The 24,495-nt window shown below is 37.9% G+C and overlaps 1 protein-coding gene across 1 annotated transcript in view; it reads right to left on the minus strand.

Annotated features, from left to right (window-relative positions):
• Positions 1-24,495, minus strand: part of TNKS (tankyrase) — an 83,416-nt gene that overhangs the window by 50,818 nt on the left and 8,103 nt on the right. Inside the window, exons 2-3 of the mRNA XM_010709680.3 lie at positions 3,314-3,350; positions 2,373-2,448 (exon numbers count right to left, since the gene is read on the minus strand). Of these exons, the coding sequence (XP_010707982.1) occupies positions 2,373-2,448; positions 3,314-3,350 (113 nt within the window). The remainder of the gene's footprint in view (positions 1-2,372; positions 2,449-3,313; positions 3,351-24,495) is intronic.

A 24,495-nucleotide genomic window follows, 5' to 3' on the forward strand; every position in this document is an offset into this window, starting at 1 on the left:
GTGATGCACATGTTCCCAGCAGATTGGTGTGTAGGAAACTCAGGAACTCCAGTTCTCAGCATACATTGGTAATTTAAAGACTCTACATTAAAGATCTCCAGAGAAGAAAAACAAACTATACACATCAGTAAATAAAGCAGCATTGTGACCAACCATATAGTGACCGTTCTGCTATTTTGTCAGCAGTTCTAGTGCAACGGTTGTTAGATGACACCTTCTGGAAATTCATATTCTTGAGTACGAAAAATCAATACTGTGACTCACCTTAATTTCCTCACCCACAAAACTAAATTGTTCCCTTTGCAAAATAGTGCTGGATATTTCCAAAGTGTGCAAAGCAGATTAACGCACAAAGCAGAGAAATGTATAGGAGCTTCTATAGATGTCTATGTTGCAGAGTTGGCCCTCACACCCTACTGAGTCTGCTGTCTTACTCTATTCTAAGTTTGAGGCTTGAAAATCTTCAAGGATTGAAATCCACCAAGGAATGAAAAACGTATCTTCTGAAATGGAGAAATTTGCAGCTAGGGGAAATCACCATAGGTCAACTGGAGGCAGCAACCCCATGAGAGACTTGGGTTTACACGAAAGCTATGCTGTAGACTGACAAGCTCCCTTCACCCCTTCACTTGCAGTAGAACTTTGGGAGATAAAATGCCCAGAACCTGAAAGTCATGCCTTAAAACATTTAACAGTTATATAGCACACCTGCTGTGGAGATTTACTTCACCTTAAAACAGTCTGCACATATATGATGAAAAGAATATCTGGTAGGCATCATTTTAAAAGCTTATTAATACAGATGGTGAGCCTTAATTCTCAAGGAGTTTTAATAACCAATACATATGCTAACAACCAAACACACAAATTATTGAAGTGTCCAAATTGAATAATCTTAACTGCAATAGGCTTGCTGAGTTTTGAGCATAAATTTCCAAACTAATTCAAAGGATGCAATAATACATGAATTTCTACTAAATTAATAAGAACTTTTTCCCTTCATTTTAGAGTGAATTATTGCAGAAGACATATCTGCAGGGCATGATACCTCTCCTCACTGAGAGAAATCACAACTCTGCCTTTGGCCTTAAATCAATAGTTATGGTAACTCAATTCCCCAGTAATGCATTGCTGCATATCACAGCACTTAATTATTATAGCACAGTCCACTATTCATATCCAAATGCAGTCTCATTTGAACAGAAAAGTCTTTAAAGAAATGAAAAAGAGAAGCTAAGAATGACAGGCAGTGTGTTTAATCTTAAATGATGTGGAGTATTCCATCCACTCCAATACAGATAAACTAAATAAAGCCCCTTTTTGACTGTTTCTAGATCATAAAATTAACTGATTTAAAAACCTAAAAGATTTGAAACTTTGATCAGTCCTAAATGTAAACAATCTGAAAATTGATTGGGTTTTCTTCCACATACTAGGCATTACAGGTATCACAACTGAGAAAACAGTTTAAAATTTATATTAAAAATTGGAGTTATTTTCACAAACATATCCTTAAAATCAGCAATGTTTTTTAATGAAAAGACAGTGTAAACTGGTGCATCTCCACTGATTTCAGTGCGACCATGCAGTTTCATACATGCTCTAAAAAGGGCAGAGGTCTACACTACACACCAACACACTACACAGGAAAAATCACTCCCATGCTTTCCTCTCCAAGGGTGAAATGCATGGTTGCATGAGAGACCTGATTAATAGATGCAGATTAGGAATGTTCTGGTACACTTAAAAATAAATAAATAAAAACCTCCATGTCTGAAAATCCAACAGTCTAGACAGACCAGTATCTTGATGTCTCAAACATCATAAATGGTACTATCTACTTTTTACTCTGTGTTCTTCCCTCCTCCAGTTTCAGTCTAATCCTTAATTTAACTTGTTCAAACATCTCTGACAGAGAAAGTCAAAACAATAAGGCAAATTTTAAGAAAATGTAGAAGGTGTTAATCACATCAATACATTGCCAGTCTATGTGGCAGCACATTAGAGGCTATGCTGAATACAAATCGCCTCACTCAGACAATGTTCACACACAATAACAGCTTCCCTCCCACAGTTATTCATGTGCAACAGTAGATTTTGGTTTTGTTACCAAAGGTCCTAGGGTCTCATTTTACACATATGCCAGGGTCTGACATTTAAAAGAAAAAAGACAAACAAAATCCACATCTACTGACTGCTGGTCTGTCACAACTGCCAGTGTCAGGTGCAACAGATTTAATTTGATGGTAAAAAAAATGCATCATTTAGGTTTCACCCAAATACACGGTCTGGATTTATACATCTAAGCTTCTCACTATGGTTAAATTGGACTTTCTCAAAAAATGGAAGTATAAAACAGGTATTTAACTTACCTTGCGCCCATCGCTTGCATGGCAGTTCACATTTAAAGGAGTCAATAAAGCCATCAGTTTTTCTTCATTACCACTCCTGTAAACCAAGAGGAGGGAATTAGGAAAAGGAGAAAAAAACACAGCTCTCTGCAAAAGATTTGTTAAGGAGCTGGACATCAAAGTATCATATATTGAAATCTGTACTCTGCCAGGGAGAATGTCAAATGGCCAAAGGATTTTTTGAATATTTCAAAACCAAGGGTAATTACAGGAAATAACATTATAATAGATGATGCAAAAACACACTTCATTTCTTTCCTTAACCTCATCCTATATTTTCTTTTATCTAATTTTACAGATCCTCTGAAAGCCATTTGCTTAACTGCTTGTTCTGAATTAAATACCTTTATCTCGCATATGGCCCACAACATTTGGAATAACTACATACCAATATCCTGAAATTTTTCAGAAGGATAAACAGCCTATAAATATGGTCTCATGCTATGAAAAGGAAGGATGAAAGCATCGTTGGAATATAAGACTGAACTTTACACTTTTTCTATAGGCTTCCATATGTTCTGTCTCGTAAAGCCTATTTTCAAAATAAATCCTAAGGTAGTAGTAAAAAAAAAAAACAAAAACAAAAAAACCCCAAAGGATTATTTATAATATTTAATTTGTCCCTGAAAAGAACAGTCACAAAATGATAAAGAGGATTTAAGCAGCTTAAAGCAAAAATCTCAATATTAACCTTATAACCACCACGATGGGGGATTTCAATTACATAAACAGGCTTTTCCGTTTGTACCATACTGGAAAGTCCAAAGAGATTTATGCTAATTAAGTGGTTTGTTTGCATCATTTCATGGAAAAGCAATGATAAAACATCACTGTTGTGAAAATCTCTTTTCCTCTCCTCCTTCCACCCCCAAAATATGCTTTATATTCTAAGCAGCACTCACCTAGCAGCTTCCAGGAGTTCGTCCTTCTTGTATTCACCTAAATGATTGCAAAATATCATGCTGTTAGCATTTGGCAGAAGACAGATTAAGAAATGCAGGAGGAAGCAAATACAGAATTAAAACAGAGGAGAGGAGAAAAAAGCCCACACCCCGCTGGGTGATGGAGCTGTGACGTTAGCCAGCTTGTGGAGGCAGCATCAGCAGTACCTTGGAGACGGGCAGCAAACTGACGCATCGTCTTGTCCAATCCTCAGATGGAAAGGCTTTCTTCGGACGACCAATGACTGTGAAATCTTACGGCCAGAAACACGGTCCCGCTGATAGCGGTGTGTCAGCTGAAGACGATGTCCCCACCCCCTGCCCTATTCACTGTGTCACATTATACTTGGGAAGCATAATAAATTCTGAGACAAAAGCAAGGCAGTGCGGCTTTCTAAAAGGTACAAATTGCCGTGTTCCAAAGCCCTCATCAGTCTATTTCAATGGGAATATTCAACTTCACCTAGTTCTTGAGAAGAGCAATTATTTAGAAAATCCCAAACATCCTATCATCTGCCAATTTCCAAGAAAATATGCATTTAAAATAGAAGGCACAGATGAAACTCTGTAGGAGATTTTGTTACATGGCTTTGAGATAACGATATTAGAGGCAACCATTAGTTAAAGCAGCATTTACATCTGAAATTCTGAATTAAAATAGACAATTGGGAACGTTGTTGCAAAGCACAGTAAAAATTATACAAATAGTTTAAGGAGAGCACAGTACCCGTGGAAGTGAGAGGGTATTCTACTGAAACATGATGCGTAATAAAAGTTAAAGAGAACTGAAGTTCAGAATTTAGAAAAAGCAGCTTCCTAAAGTCACAGAGCAAAGGGTATCCTTAGAGCCAAGAGAGAGAGGGCTCAAAAAAATATACCATGTAACACCTGCCAGAGAATTAAAGCTTCGGATCACAATGCTGTAAGAAAAGCAGGAAGGTGACGCCATTCTGCAAAAAGACAGAAAACCTTTGTGCTGTCTGATACGTATATTTGTAACATGACTCCAGTGAAACACACATTGCAGAGAAGAGAGGCAGCCAGGCCATGGGAAACCCCACACCAGAGTCCAGCTACATTGCGAAGTATCCCAGGAGCAGGACTCCTCAGTAAAAGCCCTATGACAGCTTTGCTTGTCTGTCGACACACCATGAAAATCATATGTTAGCTTTTGGAAGATTTTTTATGCGTTTCATATTGAAAACAGGCACACAAAAAAGGTGAAATGCCTCCAAAATGTGCATGAGGCCTGCTGCTCACTGCCGCTCCCCAGCACCCTCTGGGGATCCTGCACACCACAGCCCAGCCATCAGCCCTATTTCTCCTTTTTATTTTTATAAAGATGCAATACTGGGCACAGTCGAGTGTTTCAAATCAGCGGTGAATGAAAAGCTCTGGCCAGCATGTGAATAGAAAAAAAAAAAACCACTATTACTCGTGCAACAATCTGAAGCAGCTGGATTTCCTGCAGGAGTTATTGGTCTGTATTGTATCAACACTTCAGAGACCTAATCGGATTAAAAGACCTGTTTACAGTGGTTTTGGCAGCGCATTTAGCAGCCCTAACCAGCCTTTGGAATGCTTCTACATTAGACATGTGTAATACCATTCTTCCTTTCCGCTCAGTAAGTTGTTACACAAAAGCCTGTTCTGCAAATACCATGATTATTGAAAGCATTACTGATCAAAAGAAATCACAGAATCATAAAATGGCCTGGTTTGAAAAGGACCACAATGATCATCTTGTTTCAACCCCCCTGCTATGTGGAGAGTTGCCAACCACAGACCAGGCTGCCCAGAGCCTGGCCTTGAATGCTTCCAGGGTTGAGGCATCCACAGCCTCCTTGGGCAACCTGTTCCATTACATCACCACCTTCTGAGTGAAAGACTTCTTCCTAATATCTAACCTAAACCTCCCCTGTCTTAGTTTAAAACCATTCCCCCTTGTTCTGTCACTATTAATTCATGTAAACAGTTGTTCCCCCTCCTGGCCATGGCTCTGGATTTCAAAATGTCCCACTGTACACCCAAGTAAATTAGTCACTTTTACTAAGAAGTACCTCAAAAATAAAGTATCATAGGTAGTGTTGAAGTTCATTCAAGCTATTGCTGAAATTTGTTATGGCTCTCCTACATTGTGATATACGTTAAAAAAACAGTATATTTTAATTGGCTGTTACTCTCCAAGAGCTGTCCCACTCTGCAAAGCAATATGTAACATTGCACAGATACCACACTGGCACATTTAATTAAAAAAAAAAGCCAAACGTATCACACAGGGTTCTCTGCTCTTCTGTAGCTCCTGGCATGTAACTGGATGTAGGAGCCCCTTGGCCACTTTCACAGACAGTAGGTGCAGAGGGAGATGCTGGTGGCATCTGGGAAAAGCTAACAAACGAAATATTTCTTTGGAAAGCATTTAGAAATAAACCATGTGTGCTCATGGCAAAGACAAATTTCAAATTCTGAGCTGAAGTACAAGAATACCACCTACCAACCTCAAGCAATGCTTCTGTTCAAGAAATGTCAAACTGCTTGACTTGAACCAAACTAATAACATCTCTTAAAGAGCTCCGTCGGGCAGGTTAGGATTTATAGATTTGCAGAAGGGCATCTTCAGAACAAAGCGCAGGTAGCAGCCTGAGCTACTTTTTCAAATCTCTTAGTAATTGCTAGCTTTGAGAGAAAAACATCCTTGCAATCACAATATCAATACAGAGGACTTTTAGCAGCAATATTTTGTACAGCAGAAAGTCTCTCTGCCAAAGATGTGAAAGATAACATTGGTTTGCCCTTGTCACTAAAAAGATGGCCAAAACCACGGTCCAACAAATACTATGAGGCAAGCAATTTTCAACTGCTTGCTCTCTGACAATCCTGGGCTGGGGATGTATACATAAATAAGAGCACTGGATACAGGAGAATGGAAGACAAGTATGCACCAACAGAAAGCTTTATGGGCTCCCAAGGTATTCCTTTTGTTTGTGCTTTCCGGCTTCATGATGGCAACTGCAAGGAAAGGAGCACCTCCAGCCTTTTGCAGCTAGACTGCATGAGCTTTGCTCTGCCAGACTGCTCCTCATCTTAAAGATGCCATTATTCTATTTTTATGCCAATTGGTGATACATAATCATGTGGTATTCCTACAGCTGGGTCCATAGAAAATTTCAGTGCAGCAGAAACCAACTCCACTGTTAGAGTTACAAGGAATAATCTATTTCTAGTTTTAATTCACTAGAACCCTTTAAATTTACCATATGAGACTGAAATATCAGTCATGTATGCATGTCTTGGAGACAGAAATTTTCTAGTTTCAGGAAAAACAGAATGAAGCAGTCCTGAAGCATACTTTTGAAATAAGTAATCCTGTTTCACTCTCTCTCCGAAGTGCTGAAATTTCATCTGACTACTGCAAGCTGAAAAAGCTGTCTGAATGGCACAGACAGTGCTTTTTACAAGGCAATTACACTAAGAAATAAGGTGAGGCTCTCTCTTTTTCTCCCTCTCCCACAACATTTCACTAACACAGAAACCAACTGGAGCTGAAACAACCTAAACAAAACAGTGTTTTCTCTATCGTATACAATTGCGCATTTTCCAGACTGAGGACAACTCCCTGAAAATTAATGTCATACATTATTTCATCCAGCTCACTCTGACCAACCAGTCTGGTCCACAAAAATGAAAAGCCTGAGCAATGTGGTACAGAGGGGAAATGGGAGATTCCCTACTTGGGTTGCTACACAGAACACAGAAACTGGAATGCAAACAGAGTTTAGTAAAGAAATAAATATCATGGAAATGAACTAAAGCATACATTTTGTCTGATTCTCCAGGGCTTCTCAGATCTAGAACTGAAGAGTAAGAGCACATCCACATAAGCTATGCTTTTCATTGTAAGTATTTAAACAAATAGTCAAGTCATAATTGGAATAAGAAGCTTTCAATGCTTGTGATAGACCATTAGTTTTCTGTTTTGTTGTTTGGTTTCTTCAATGTGATTTTTCTAGGAAATTACAATATTTTCAATGTCATTGCTTTTGGAAGGATCCGATCACTCCATTAAAATACTCATCAATACTGCCCTCTATAGTTAACTTTTCTTATATGTACAGTAACAATTGAGACTAAAATGTGAAGTTAAATCAGAGCAAGGCATTTTTGCCATCCTAAAAGCACAAGGTTGTGGGAGTAACTATCTAATAGAGTAGGGGGGAAAAAGGGCTATGTTGAAAGATAATCCCTTAGGAAAAGGTACTTATAATTAAGTAGTATAAGAAACACATAAGAAAGATGAACAACATAATTTTGGATTTTAGTATTACATTCCCTTATATCTCACTTGTCAAGGGTTAGTATCTTTACGTCTCTTCCATATCTGTACTCACCTACTTCTCAGAGGCAAGTAGTTTGATTTTATAAGCTGATAGGCTGAAAGACAGAACAGCAATAATCTTAACTTAAAACTTGTCAGAGAGGAAACACACCAAAGACACAAGGAGGATATTTCCAAGGAGGAAAGATGGTACCTTAACTTTGCCTGCTGCTGGAGACCAGTGAGGAATTGTGGACATGGTTACAAGTTAGCAATTTACCAAAAACTTAAAAAACTGACAACCCTCACTTGACAGTGAAGGCTGTTAGAAACACACTTCAAAGGGAAGTGGGAATTAGAACAAAAAAATATCATTTGGCCTTGGCCACAACTCTACCAAACCACTTGCCTGGCAACATCTTACATAGAACAGCTTTCAGACAGGTGAACAAAGCTGGACACAAAGCATTCCTGATATAGCGTTATAGAAACACAATGCCTTCTAAGGACTGGCTGGAAGCAGCACTTCAGGAACTGTGCAGCTCTGTACAGTCCAGGTTGGTAAAACCTCTACTGCTGTTTTAAGCAATGGAAAAGGTTCTTGGCAGTTAATTCAAAGCATGACTATCACCTCAACATACAAGAGATATCGCAGTTGTTAGATGCAGTCCTATCTAAGAATAAATGGCATGTTTATTCTTTGTGGGGTTTGGTCTCCAAGAAGAGTTAGGTGGTATATCAAAAAGGGTCTTAGGTACATCTGAAATCATAGTAGTACCATTAAGTTTATGTCTAGCATATAACAGACATCCGTTTCCCACAGAAACTCTTTTCAGATGTGCTGTCCTATTTGTTAGAAATGCTATCTCTTCACACCACAGCAGCAGGAAGATGAAAAAGTCCCTCTGTCAAAGAGTTTCAAATTTCCTTGCTCTTAAATCAAGAATACAAAGATGAAGCTAACGAAATAAAAGGAGCTAAGCAGAAGAATAATCCTGAATGGTAAAGGCACACTGCAGAAAAAGGACACAGCACACCACACTGCAAGATCATAACTCACCTCCACTCTCCAAAAGAAAAAAAAAACCACACGCAAAAACTCAACACCCAGCCACCATGTGCCAAGTCACGTAAATATCTTAACCTATCAGTTACTAGGAAGAAAATTAACTATGTCCCCCCCAAAACTAGGACAAATTTTAAAAACCTCTTAGCCCTCACTAAAAGAACATCTATTCAAATATCAACTGGGGAAAACATATTTGTTATTTATAGCCAGGTGCTATTTGCTACTCATTTTGGAATAACATCACAAGATGGAAATATTATAGTAATAATTAGTATACAAATATGTAGGAAGTCTAGTTTGAAGGACTGCATTTGTTTTGTGTGTTTTTTTTTAAACCAACAGTGAAAGAAAGAAATATTATACAGAAATCAATTTTTGTAACATTTTTAGTACTTTGTATCAATCTCATTGTTTTAAATATCTTGTGGGAATATGATTACACATATGATTTCTTTTTAAAAAAGCAAACAACTCCTTACCATAAATAGCTCACTACAGAGTGCAGAAACAATAGCTCCGCAGGAAAAAAAGCCTGGAAGGGAGAAGGAGATACTAACTTATTAATTAAAGACAAGAGCTTTAGCTCACCAGACTGCTGTCATTATGTTTCAATTCCAAAGAAGAGCAGTTGTTCTTCAATTGTTCATTTATGCATGAAAAGTTTCATCTGATGCAATCAATCCAGGGCTGCCTGTTCCACAGACGCCTTACAGAAGATAAGCCATCCACTGGTTATGTCCAGCTTGACACTGCTGATAAACCATGCACACTGTATTTATATCGCACTAGAAAACTACGGACTTTGTAGTCACAAGAAGACTCGTGCATCAAGCACCATCCAAGCAGATGTCTTCTCTTCACTGCAGGCTGGAAAGGAGATATGACTGCTTGTACTTTCTGCACAATACCACTGCAGGTTTCTGAGCAAACCTGCAGTGCAAGTTAGTTTAATTATGTTTTGCAAAAAGGAAGAATAAATGCTGCTTTCCACTCTCAGTTATTTCCAGTAATTCTCAAAAGATTTAAAGACTCTACTTACCTCAAAAAATTGAAAATTTAATTGGCAAAAGAAGTACTGCTATATTCCTCATCCATCAGAACCATTAATGATATTAAATATTCCCAAGAAAATACATTTAGACTATCCTCTTATTACCTAATAGATTAGTAGTAGCTCCTAATGCAGCCTGTTTGGCCAATGGCTTTATTTTAAAGTCACTCTGAGATACGTTTCACTCAACTTCCAAAAAAGTGATATTTTAAACCTCTTTCTGATCTAAAATGAAAGAGAATCATGCAATAGTTAATACAGGCCGTCTCTCCCATGCCCCAGGTGTGTATTTTTTTTTTCAGCATGAGCTAACTCAGCATTACTATTCCTTCTGCAGAGCATATGCCATCAGGAAGTAGTAATATTGTACCTTCCCCACCATGAGCTTAAGAATCCTGTTTATCTCTCCGTTAATTTCTAATTTACCATCACACTCCTGATCTGCTCCTGGCTGCTCTGTGTAACAGAGCGAGTCAAACTGGGATGAAGTACTACAGATCCTAAAATCAGCAAAAGGAATTCTGAGAGGAGCAGAACACTCAGCAATCTGCATACAACTTTGGCTATGGCATGGATTGCTGAAGAAACTAGTATTTAACTACAGAGTGATGACCCTTAATCCTTCCAGCAGAGTCTATTAGAGTAGTAATTGTTATTACTATAATAGAATAGCAAGAAGAACATGACCATCAAAATACGGTTTTTATAAAAATATGAGCATAGGCTTGAATTTATTACAAGGTAATAGATTCAGATAAAATCAGCTATTCAGTGGGGTGGTCTTAAGGCTTATTCACTGCTGGCCTGAACAGAGCTCCTAAAGCAAAGTGCACATTTGACAAAGTTCAGCTCTCTGCATAAATCTATTCAAAAATAAAAATAAAAATAAATAAAAAATACCAGCAGCGAATAGCTCTATTTCCCTGGATCTAATACCACTCCATCTTTGGTTTTTATTATTTGTTCCACATTAAAGTACCATACTCAAAAGCAGACTTTACATGGAAATGGCAGAAAATTGGTCATTTGTCATGGGAAGCAGCTGTTTTATGGCTGTTAGTGGCAGGAACAAGGATTCAAGAGGTATTCAGAAGTACTGATATGCATCACAGGTTTTTTCTGCTCTCTTTACAACAGCCATATTGACAAGCTCCTGCACCTACCATCATACTATGCTTACTCCCAAGACAGCAGGCAGCCTCATCACACACTGATGTCATCTGGCTTGGCATACATAAAACACAGCCACAGAAAGAGGTGATTATTTTGGCGAATATTGCAATCAGACTAAAGGTACTGGTAATGCCATGACACCAAGTCTGCTGCTTGTGAAACTGTAGAGCTGCTTCCCTGCCCAAATTGAAAGAATTAACTGAATTCTAAATCAGTTCTAAATGTGCAATGGCAAAATATTCACGGCATTGCACAAAATAAAGTTCAAACAAACAGTAAGAACATCATTCTTAAAAGGAAAGCAAAAATAAATTGCAAAAACAAATTTGCAGAGCACAGAAGGAGGTGGACAATTATGCTCTATGGCTAGTAAATAAATGAGTTTATGTGCTGTGAGTGGCACTGAAACAGCAGAAAATACAAGAGGTTTAATTTCAAAAGAGAAAGGAATGCTTTGAAAGGAGTAAATGCTCACTTAACCAAAGAAATGAAAATATAGAACTACTGAAAGCAATTGTGTCATTCAAAAACCTACATCCTGAAGAACAGGTGACTATTTCATAATATACTGGAATGACATTTCAAAGTGTACGCTTGAAAATGCTGTAGTTTTAGTCCTCTTACCTCACTGCAGTGCAGTACTGAGTTTATGTAACTTCTATTCAAAGAACAGATATCCGGCAAAAAGGAACAGTATCTATGAATAACAGTCTCCTGAAGATTCTTTTGAGTATTCTTTATTTGTAAATATTTTCAGATAGTCCTTACACATTTCATTAGGAGTCCCTCTCAACATCCAAAAAGCCTCAAAGCATTGCTTTTACTCCTGTACAGAGTAAAATTCCATGCTTGTCTTTCCCGGACACCAGAGGACAATGCTGTCTCCTCTAGAGGATGAGTTTCCTCCTTTTCCAGCTTCCCTTGGCTCACTCACTCACCCAAGATTGGAACCTTACAGTCTTAGCTCTGCTTTTGAAAGATGCTTCATCTGTGAAGTACAACAGACATTTCATTGATAGAAACTACTAGCTGCAATTTATGATACTCTATCCATGAGGATACCTGGGGAAATATTAGTTCAGCTGGCAATTACTACAGGTTAGGAACATTAAAGAGCCTGAAGGGAAGATAAAACAAGTTATCCTAAAAAAAGGTAAACCGCAAGGCTCAAAAGAGGCACGCAACTCTCCCTGTGGCTCGAATGATTTATTCCTAATACCTTCAATTCATGCAGTATCTGTTACTACATTAGCCTCAGCAATGCCAAGGATGCCATTAGCCTGAGTTACAAACTGCAAAGGGAAAAATATTCATTATGAACCCAAACCACAGAACTGTGATATGATGGAGAAGAGACAAGAAACCCAGAATGACCAACATTCATGTTGTCTGCCCTATGGGAGGGACAGCACCAGGCCACAGAATTCTACTGTATAGGCTCCACTCCATTATTCATTTTAATCCCAACAGGGCAGCGTGTCAGGAATCCTTTTACGTCACGTTTCTTTATTAGCCTTCGCATACTTTGCAAACTTATATTGAAGAGCCACCTTCTTTTTCCTTATTGGACTTTCATCATCAACTGCTCAGCTTACTGATAGAGCCCTATGCCATGAACTCCATGAGTTAACAGAGAAGTGCAATATTCATAATATGCTTTAATGATTTCTGATGAATATTCAAGTTTAGATGACAAGACAAAGTGTTTTATGCATCCTGCTACTTTGATGCCAGGCTTTTTGTCTTTCCTTCACAGCATCATTTCAGCCTCCTTGTAAATCAGGGTAGAGTGACAAGAGGACAGGGAGATGTCTGTAAGCCAAACAAATATCACTCCTGACACGGGGACTAATAGCTGTAAAATGGCTATGATTACCTTAGGGTTAGAAATTATTAGGTTCATAGCCACCACATGACTGATTTCTGAGCTGAGTTCTTAGAATTTTTATCCTCAGTACCTGTATGCTACAGCACAATTAATTTATTAAATGGATTGTATGTTGTAAACTGCTAACTATACAGGTCTCAGACTTAATGATAAAAAAGATTCCATGGGGTTCAGCTTCCTCTGCTTCAATTTCAAGAATCATCCTCTGTTTCCTTGTTTTTTATAGATCTAATGCTTAAATGCACAAGGAACAGTTTACTCTGTTCTGGCAGTGCAAAAGGGATCTGAACATCAGATGTGATGAACATTTATGCTAATGATGTAGCAACAAAACTTTAAAATGAGTGAGCGAAAGGCTATTCACCACACTTTTGTTTGCTCACACCATTTATCTTCAGTCATTCAAGTTTATCTCAGCTCTTTTCCTCTGTACTTTTCCCATTTCCTTTATATCTATTACTCAGAACCTGAATAGATTACAAAATACCTATTCTGAGTCCCAGAAACTGTATGGCTAGAATACAGAAGTACACTTAAGTTTAGGCATGCATGCAAGCATCCCAACTGACCTTCATTTCTTATGTGTAATGGGCTTGGTTGAACTGGAGCTATGAAGAAGGATGATCACATTTCTTTGCTGCAAAACAACATCCTTGCCTCTTTGGCTCAAGATTGCGCTAGAATGAATTCTGGCCTGCCGCCACACTCCACTGCAGATACACACTTATTTCAAGTACAATACATGTAAGATAATTATTGCTTTCAAGGAAGAGGGTACCATCTGCCTATAATATCTGTAGACCTCTCTTTGCATTACTATGTCACTTTTTCCCAAACGCAGAAATCAACACTGCACACTGCTCTGTGAATCTAACTCATGCTACTCTAGCTCAGCTCATGCCCATTTTGTCTCTTCAGCCACCACAAAGCAGCATGAAGCCCAAGTACAACACATCTCTGCAGCCACAAAACTGCTCTATCTGCTGCCATTATCACAGCCAATCTTCTTTCTTGATATACTTAACACGTGCCTTGAATAACAGTGAAGTAGAACAATAATGAAGTTATCAGCCTATCTTACGCACTTAACCCTCTGTAGGAACAATAAGCAACGAGTACTAGGGAAGATACAGGCTAAGATGCTTGGTTATTTAAAAACAGAGCTGATGCTGTCTGCTCTGCCTCTTATTCCTGCTGCATTTTACATCAAAGTGCAGATCCTACATGGACTTCTACTCTAGACCCGCTTCATCCCACCTCTACAAAGGTCTGGAGCTATCCACTGGCTGTGACAGACAAAACTACAGAACTGAGCATAGGTTACCAGGGCAACTTCAACTGTGGCAGTGCTGACCATGTTTATGCCTAACTTTCAGTTTTCAGATATTCCTGCAGCTTTCTTGCTCCCTATTCCCTTATGTGCTCCCCTAAGACTCTGGCCTTGGTTTAACTAAACCAAAGCTACAGGCAAATTCTGAATTGTGTCCTTTCCCAGCAGCAGTATGCGTGTGCCACAGTTGAAGGAACGAGTAGTATTGGATAAGCGCAACTATTATTCAGCTCTGTACACCATATTTACAAAGAATGACTGTTTATTTTGATTTAACAAACTCATGACCAGATGAAGCATTCAAATTTAACCCGCTTTCAAAACTTCAGCAGTTACTATATATACTTAAAGCTTGTTGATATATATTTTCATGGTTTCCTCAGTTTACCATCATTCCCATGCATGGTAACATATTATGCTGCTATGGACAACACTCTCAGACAAAGGTATTGGATTTTGGGTGGTGCTGCGTGGAGCCAGGAGCTGGACTCTGTGATCTTGTGGGTCCCTTCCGACTCAGGATACTCTGTGATTTGATGAAAACACACATTTTCCAACATTGAGAAAACAACTTATTCTTACCCTGTTCTCACCAAGTCTTTTCTAGCATAACTTGACCAAAAAAAAGTTAAAAAAAATCCCCCTATAGCAAATGTAATTGGAGAATTTTAGAGGGAGCTAAAGCTAAAACCATTGAGCTTGTAGCAATCAGAAGTTTAGTTTTAGCTTCCTCAAAAAACATTAGCGGACCTCAGCAATAGGTCCAGTTACCAGTATCATCAACTCATGACAACCCCAGCTCCCTAGGCATGAATGACCGGCTAAGTTCTCTAGGTTGTATGAAATAAGTATGTTAGAGTGACAAACAAAGAAGGAAATGAGAGTCTTCCCTTTGAAAGGCTAATGTTTAACGCAACTTTAATCACTTTATAGAAAGGCCTCTCATCTTCAAGAATGAGAAATACATGCCCTGGGTTAAGCCTTTTCATGTTTTTCAGAGTTCCTTACCTTGCAATTAGCAGAAGAAAACTGTATTGTACAAGCTTTCCCACTATTCCAAGTGTTGATTTCATTTTACTGCTCCATTTAGGAACAGCATTAACTTGTGTAATAGCCATTAAGATGGACTATCCCGCAAGAGACAAAAGGTACAATTACAGTGTCCACAGACAAGAAACCACACGGCAACACTTTGGAAGGCCACACGGCAGAGCAGAGTACTTACAACCCTACTGCATGCAAACTCTGCAGTGGTGCTTGAACTCTCAGCAGGGCAAACTCTGCAGGTGAAAACATTGCACTGATCCCCAGATAAACAATTAGATTCCAAAGGTCATGGCAATCTGGAGAAGATCTTGAGAATCAGATAAAACAATCAACTCCTTCTTCAAAAAGAAAGGAAGAAGATTCAATGAACTATCAATCAGTGAGCCCCACTTCCATCGTGTTGAAAGGTACAGAGCAAATAACTCTGGAAGTCATTTCTAGACACGTGAAGGACAAGGCGGTGATCAGGAGTTGTCAGCATGGGATTATGAGCAGTAAGTCACACCTGACACAACTGATAACCTTTTATAATAAAATAATCGGGTTCTTGGCTGACAAGGGAGTACTGGGCATTGTGAATTCTGACTTCAGTAAGGCTTCTGACACCTTCTCCAAGAACATCCTCACAAACTGATTAAGCAAAGGCTAGATAAGGAGATAATGTGTAGAGCTGAAAATTGGATGAACTGCTCAGCTCAAAGAGCTCTGATCAGCAGCATGAAATCCAAGTGCATGTCAGTCATTATGGGACAACCCTGGGAGTCGATATTACAATCGATATGATTTAATATCTTCATTTATGACCTACGCAACATGGGAAAGGGCAAGTTAATAGATGACAGAAGATTGGGAGGAGTGGTTGATAAACCAGATGGTAGCATTACCATTCAGATCCTGGGTCCAAAAAAGAATTCTCTTTCAGCAGTCAGTAATCTTGAACTGAGTTCAGGAACCTGAACTTCAGAGGAAAACTTGCTTCTCAACTCAGGACAGTTTTTGGTACATTGCAAATATCACTGTTTCCAGCAATGTGGTTCACTTAATGCACCAGAAAAAGCCAGAGCCTGCATGCCTTCTGCATCATAGTGTATACACATTATGAACTGCCTTATTATAGAGACATTTCAAGATTCTTCCCCTACTAACCTTAAAGGCCAAGCCAGCCATGGAAAAGTCAAAATAAAAGATGGGAGACCATGCACTTCCTAGTGATCTCCCATAAAGAATGAGGGGGTAGAGGAACATTTTAAAAACATATCAATAAGAGTTTAAAGGATTATACTGACTTGACGCAAGGATTCAGAAATTACTAGCTAAACCACTAACTTTGCTCTGAAGTCTCTGAAAAAAAAAAAAAGAGATTTATTGGGGTAGGAAGGGTGCCAGGAAATAAAATCTCTAGTAAGTAGTTTGACAGCATAACATTTTCCTTATCCTTTATATGTGATGCTTAATGTCCTCAGTTTTATTTATCGTTGTTTTATAAGAAAGAGTAGATGCTTTCCTTAAGGTAGAAAGCATTACATTAGAGGTATTTGTTTTGACAAATATTAGCTGCCACTACTGTTGCCGTGTCAAGGGAAATCTAAGTATATTTTAAAAACACTCACCTGACTCTAGTTGGCATCGTAAAGAAAAATGCAATAGAACTAACTAAAACTCATGCCAGTCAACTTACTGAAAATGATAGCTGTTCTTAGTGCACAATAACACATTACTATTATATTTTGAATTTATATCACTTTCAAGGAGCTGAAAGATCATATACTTATAACAGCGCTTTGTCTTTAACTGTATGTAAAGCTCTCAGGAAAACATTATCAGTTTCTCCAAAAGTGGAAATACTGAAATTTCCTAGATTAGTATACATTCCTTTAAAGGAGAGGTACAACTTGAGAAAACAGTGCCATTACTCGTGTTCAGCAGCAATTCTCTACAGGGCTCAAATAAATTATTTAGGCAATCTTTCAAGCCAAACTTCTGCACAGGCAAAATATTTTCCATGATAAATTATAATGTGAAATAGAAAATCCAATATCTTTATTTTAAAAATGCTTCCAAAAAAACATACGTGATGGAAAACTATGAAACAACTGTGCAGACACTAAGGTCAGGGAAGAAGAGGCAAGTATAGTAGCTCTGGGTGCAAGACACTCCTTGCAGCCTATGGAGAGGCCCATGGCGGAACAGGCTGTTGCCATCCAGAAGCAGATGATCTGGCAGGAATTGCAGGCCAGGGGAATAGCACACAATAAATTGCATTAATAGACTCAGTTTGGGAAGGTTAAGTCCACCAAGCGTTTTAATTTCATGTTCTCCCTCTGTCCCGCTGAGGACAGGCAGCAAATGTGGTTGCTGAGAGCCTGGTAGCCAACCCCACTACACAGCCTCTCTTGAAAGAAGTGACTGAGACTTGCAAGTCCCCACACCTGACTCACGAGCCTTGGTCAATCTTTGAGGTGTTCAAGAAACCCTGAAACAAACATCATCATACCACGGCTTACACGTAGAGAAAGCTGAGTGCACTGGAACAACTACATATTCCACCTAAAAAGAAGTCCAGTTCTTCAGCATAAATATCTCAAGAGTTAACTGTCTACTAAAACTCCACTAAACAAAGGCAAGATGGATGCTTGAAACAACTGGCCATACAAAAAATGCACACATCCACAGTTCTACGAAAAGACTCAACTTCAGGGTCACTAAATTACCACTAAAAAATACTGTTGTTCTTTGATGAAAAACACAGCTCCCTTTGTCTGGCAGGAACAGAAATAGCATCATAGAAAATTGGTTTCTGATACCTGTTAAGTAGGTATGAAAGATAATAGCATAATACGCACGCATTCATTCTTTATGATTTGCTGTTACTTTTAATTCTGGTTCTCTTGAGAGTTGCAACATAATTGACTATGATTTACCAACGCATTTCCAAAGCACCAAGTGTTTTGCTTAGATGTTACAGCTTGCCAGATACAAGTAAACTTTCCATTAATAATGGGGTAACAATTCAAAATTCTATTCCTTAGTGTAAGGCTGACAACAGACTAACCATTATGCTGAAATTAGAAACTTTTCAACACCACCAATGAAGTAAAATATTTAATCACATAGTTCTTTTAAGCCTAAGAACAGTCCCATTGCACTGCAGGAAAGAATTATAAAAGGTGATTAAATGTTACTAGATTAGGTACAAATCACAAAGAAAACCTTAATTTAAAAAATATATATGTATCTGAAGCACATTAGAAACAAACAAGTCTGTGAAACATGCAAGGATGAATCTTGTTTGGCAGAACCTCTCCTCCATATATTAAAGTAGCAACAATAGAAGAAAAACCACAGCTGATGCATTTTCAATATAACCATGCCTTTTAAAATGGTCAGTAAAACAATTACAGATTGAACTCTTAGTAAAATTAATTTTGACTGTACAATAGATTAAGCTTCCTCATCAGTTTGGCACCGGATGAACAGTATGTGGGGAATAAAAGAGTCTACTACCTAGAAGAACGAACTATAGTCATAAAATCAGAACTGTCAAACTAAGAAAAAAAATGTAACATTCATTTCTACAAAAGGCAAACACAGATTGCTATGGATAGAAAAGGATACTGATCTCCATCTCCCTTGATCTGTGTACAGTGGAAAAAAAAAAAGTAGGATGATTTCTAAGGCTCGTTTTAATGCCCTTGAAATATCAGAGGTTGCTGTCAATGCCACCACAGAGAACAACACATCCAAAAGGACAGACTGCACATCAGTGACTGCAGGAAGCTGTGGGAGAAAGCCTGTGAGGAAAGACCTGATGCTAGTGTCTGCACTAAAAGCTGCAGAACTGCAAGGCACCATTTCTGCAGAGAGAACCAACACTGACATCTTGGAACAAGGAACTAAGTTGGACAAACAAACCAAGAAGAGTTGACTCAGAGATTCAGGAGGCTTCAAGGATAAGTTCAGCATTTACATATCTGAGCTCAACAGTTCCATAAATATCCATCAGGGATATAGTTTTCCCAAAATTAGGAAAACCTCAGTGATCGCATTTAAGACATAATAGATATTGCTCAGAAGTATGACTTCAACTTTCAAATGGAAAAACCCACCTGCGTTCCTTGGTCCACAGAGACAATAAAAGTAGAAAATGCAAAGTAGATCTCTCTGCTCATTAACAAGGTGAGAAATACTGCTTTGACCTGTCTCCTTTTTTTTCCACCATCACATACTGCGCTTCTCCTCAAGTAACTAGGAAAAAAAAATACTCTAAACAAGTAACTTTTATTCTTTTAGAAAAAGGCCTTCTCTGCTCACAAGACGCAGACAACAGCCACTGCCCAAAGAAGTTACCTGCAATACACAGAGCAGAAGAGCCCTAGTGAAGCCTTCATCTCAATGGCCCCCACTTTACCCCAAAATGGTGAGCACTGTAGCATCAGTTCAGTCTTGAAATCTCTTAAAACCTTAAATATTCTACAAATTTCTTTTCTTACTCAAGGACACTAAACAGTAACAAAACACACCAAGCTTTCTCTTCTCATAGAAAATGTCAAATTATTCTACAGAATAATACACCGTACCAATTTTATAGCTTTTTAATATTTTTAATTAAGTTTGGAAAACATTCTAAAAAAGTTTCAAGATAATTGTAGTCTAATTATCATACCTCAATAAAGCATACATATTTACAAGACAAACTCTCGTTGGACATTTTCACAAGAGTTGTTGATCACATTAATTCAAATGTTAGCTAATTTTTGGTGACAAGACAAAAAAAAATCAAAGCTACAATGAAAAGGCAATAATAAGGAGGTCTCTTCACAGCAGAAGTTATTTAAGTAACTAAAAGCCTAATTCAGGACTCAAATAAAATCTATAATCAGCGCATGAAAATGATAGTAAGCTGACAAAGTAAGTACTGGTGAATGGACACCTATCTCAAAAGAAAAACCCACCATTTTCATAAAAGCACCCAGAAACCCAATGCAAATACAATGCAAGTCATCTGCAGTCCTTACCATCATGAAGAAGTACCTGTGCAATGACTGTTACATTTACTGCATGGCTTACTGTTCATAACTCTACTACTTACCTTTACTGAATTTGTAATCTTAATAAATAGAAAGGCTATAAGCACTGGTTTACTAATTCAAACAAGATTACTACTGAAAACAGCAGCAATTTCATTTCATTTCTGCGCTATACTTATGAATCACTATATAAAAGCCTTCAAATAGCTGATCATCAGAAGGGGAAAAATAAAAAACAAAAAAATCAAGAACAGTCATCACATTAACTTTAAAGTCCTTAAATTAATGACTATCAAATCTGCTCTGGAATTGTTCAGATCAGTAAAGGCATTTCAGTCATACAGAAGTACACTATCACTAAGCTCTTAAAAACTTTGCTGCAAAGTCTCGAGGCTCTCACTTAGTTCAGTCTTGAGTTCCTTAGCCTCTTAAACCAGAGACAATTATCCAGGTTGGGCATTTGCAATCAGAGATCAGAGTACTGTGATTAGGTAGCATTAAGCTACCAAAGCTCAACAGAAAATGAGGAAAAACATTTTCTGTTGGTGAAGAGAAACACCCTACCTTCTGAATCTTTTTGAAAAAATTCATAGTGCAACAGTAGCATTCTTGCAATTTCAGCTGCATGCCTCTAGTTGCTTACACTACTAGATGGTACACAGCAACACCTTGCCCACACAAGCCTATTTTCAAACATTAATGTATGCATATAGAAGGCAAAAAAAGTATTATAATTGTGGCTTTTTTTTTTGGTTGTAGACCTGTAGCTCTACTCAACAGATTGTTGAGAACTAAGACCTTAAATTAACTGTCCAAGAATGGCAGAGAATATGAACAGAGAAAACAGATGATTTGGAAGACCAGCCAGATTGCAAATCAAATGCAAGAAAGACTTTTCATAATCATTAACTAAAAGTGTATCAGAATCTCAGAAAGAAATTTGTTCCCACAGCATACAAATAAGAAACCAGGCTTGTCACACTCATGCCTCAAAACCAAAATAGAAAATTTGCAAAAATTTTCTAAATTCTTTCATGTTTACTATCCACCCACAGTAGCAAGAAGAAAGATACTCAGAATGGAGATACCCACTTTCATTGCCACATCTCTCTCGTGATGCACACGCTTCAAATTAGACATTGCTAGGGCCCCCAAAGAATACATCAATATTAAATAAAACTTCACAGAGGTATGAAAGGAGGTTGAGAGAACAGCAAAGTTTTAGTAATTGTTTCTCTATCACCAGAGCAATCCAATGATTAATGGAAATCAGTGCCTGATGAAAAAACTGGATGCTGTCAGGTCATGTTGAGAAAGATCTTTCACTGAGAAATAACTTCTAGGCACAAAACCTAATCAAGACTGAAAGCGTAAGCAGGTCTCCAGTCTCCACAGGTTAGTAAAGGACTTGAGACAGACACCAAAATTCAGACAGGTTTGCTCCATCCTAAACTAAGTTTCCCATATTCTTCAGCCATAGATCAAATTACTGTAACCACAGAATAAATTAAAAATAAACTGAAATGCCCAGCTATTTAAACAAGTTTTTGGTTTTTTTCTAGAATTTTTCTAGTCCTACTCATTTATCATATTCTATGAAATTCAAGTTTGTGCATCAGAAATTCATCAGAGAATCTGCTTGCTTTCCAACAATAAATTCTGAAATGAGGCAAACACTAGATGGTAGTTTTCCTCCTTCCTTACTTCAGCCTCCTGGGAGGATATACAATTTGGTTCGTTTGTGTTTCAGCACATCTAAGTTATGTTATGCTTTAAATGCCTACATTTTTCCCCTCAAACAGATGAAAAAAGCATAAGCTCATGAGACTAAAACCTGGAAGTTCTGAATCTTACTAGTCATTATTTACAGTATTTGTGATAACTTCAGCGAATTCCTTCTACTGAATCCTTTTTTTAAATATTTTGTTTCATGACATAACATTCAACAAATACACACTACTTGCAACTAAGTGTCATGACAGGAGGCTATCAGTTACACCCTTTTTCCAACACTATTTTAGGTGTGCAATACATTGCTGAGCAATTTAATTATATTAGTCACCACTGAAGTGTGTGATTACTTGATTAGTTTGTGTCAGTTGCTTCAGATTGCCTTCCCTCAATCATTCCTCCTCAACAGATGGGTTGGACACCAGGTTGGGGTCATGGTGTAGAAGATGTGCTCCTATCAGCAGTGTTAGCTGGACCTACTCAGGCATATTGCCCCTGGTCTGGCAGCCCAAGCCACTCGAAGTGATGCTTTAGGTTACATGATGTTAAATGTAACCTTCTTACATCTCCTCAGTCATCTCTGGAACGTTCAGTAGAGCACAAAGAACACACCCATTGTCACATGAAATGTAAACAGCAACTGTGCCTGCTCATTCACAGATCACCTCATCAAATAAATCCTATTAATTCAATTTCCATGACACATTTTTTCATTTTATAAGTTCCCTACAGCCTGAAATTGATCTCAAAAAGACCTATCAAGGTAAGTGGTCTAAAAGCTGGGAAGAATGTAAAAGCAAAACAAGCTGCATTCAAGAAATATGACTCTAAGAATCCTAATTGTACATTGAACTGGTAGTAATTCTGGTAGCTGCTAGGAAACTCTACATTATTTAACACTTGCAATTTAAAATCTAAATTCCATTGTAATTCTGCCAAGTTTGATTCCTTTACGCTGAAATTCTAATTGCATATCTCACTCAATCTAAGTTTTAAAATTACGCAAGAAGAATAGCTCCTTTCTCTTGTAGACAAAGAATGTTTGTGCTATCTACAAAACTCACACATAATGCTCTATGCTTTGAAAAAATACAGAACTTCTTTGAGAAGAAACTAACATCTAGATATTTCTGATTAAAGACTCAAAGTATGACAGAACACCTGGATTCTGCAAAGTTAGAAGAAATGCCCAGCATGGTCAACTTGAAAAATCCAGCCCTACTAGTCTTTTTGGAGGTTTCTGAAAACTGCTGCTTGGATTAGACTGGCCAGAGGAAAAATAAAAGAAAAAAAAAAAAAGGATAAAAGAGACACTCAAATTACAGTCAAGAATAAAGACTGTTGAAGGAAGTCTGAAGTAAATGATCGTACTGGTTAGGGTACGTTTACATTAAAACCCATTACCCTCTATTCCTACGCACATTTTGTTTGCATATACGTGCATTCTGCTATGATCATACCACTCTTCTTCCCATAGGATACCTGACTTGCTCTCTGCAAAGGATAGCCAGCATTCAGCATACCAATGAGGACTGCACAACAAACTAAATCTTACTGCTGGACACCTGCTTTATTTACTGCATAAACATAAAGGCATCTAAGAACTGTTAGAAGCAGCAAATGCCACTGCAGAGTCCAGCACACATCCCATTTACAACCCAGCATCCTAGAGTGAAATGGCATATCAGAGATGGATATATATGCTGTATTTCAATCCCTGCAAGGAGAACAACAGCATCAGCAAAAGGACAGATTAAAACCTGGAGCACTGAAGGTTCAGAGAGCTGCAAATAAACACACAGGAGATTGTCACAGACTTAAGTATAAACTATCTGATATAAGCCAGTTATATTAACTTGAGAGTTTCTCTAATAGTTTTCAAAGAAAAAAGTCACAATCAGTACAAAAAACATTTTAAAGTAAGTTTGAAAAGAAATTATTTTAGACATTTAATGCCTCATAAGAAAACAAGGGAAGTAAAAGGCAATCTTATTTCTCCTCTCAATACTTTGCCCTAAAATCACTGGATCTTTTATATTAACAAAAATAAAACTCAGGAGCCCAAAGGCCTTTAAATTTAAGAGCTTTTTTTTGTTAACTATTTCTCAAACTCTTGTCCTTGAATTTGTTTCTACCATCTGTAGCAAAATGAAAAAAAAATGATTCTGACCAAGCCAGATGCCCTGTCCAAACATACCTCTGAGCACAGCCCAATGCCTGGCCAACCACGTAGAGCAGGAGCACCTCATCACTGACATTTCTGAGCTTGACAAAGCCTCTTATTAGCAGACTGCCACTGACAATAGCATTGCAGGTATATAAAACCTATGCTTCTTACTCAGATTATTCCAATAGGACCTTTCAAACCACAGCCACTAGCTATGTAAGATGTTTTTAAAAGAAACAAATCCATTAAAACCAAATAATTCCTAAATTTGCATTGTTTTCCAAACTCAAACAGCTAAGAAGCTCAAGGAGTACAAGAGGGAGGTTGCTTAGTTGTGGCTCTCCA

Source organism: Meleagris gallopavo, chromosome 4 (genome assembly GCF_000146605.3).
Source record: "Meleagris gallopavo isolate NT-WF06-2002-E0010 breed Aviagen turkey brand Nicholas breeding stock chromosome 4, Turkey_5.1, whole genome shotgun sequence".
NCBI lineage: Eukaryota > Metazoa > Chordata > Aves > Galliformes > Phasianidae > Meleagris > Meleagris gallopavo.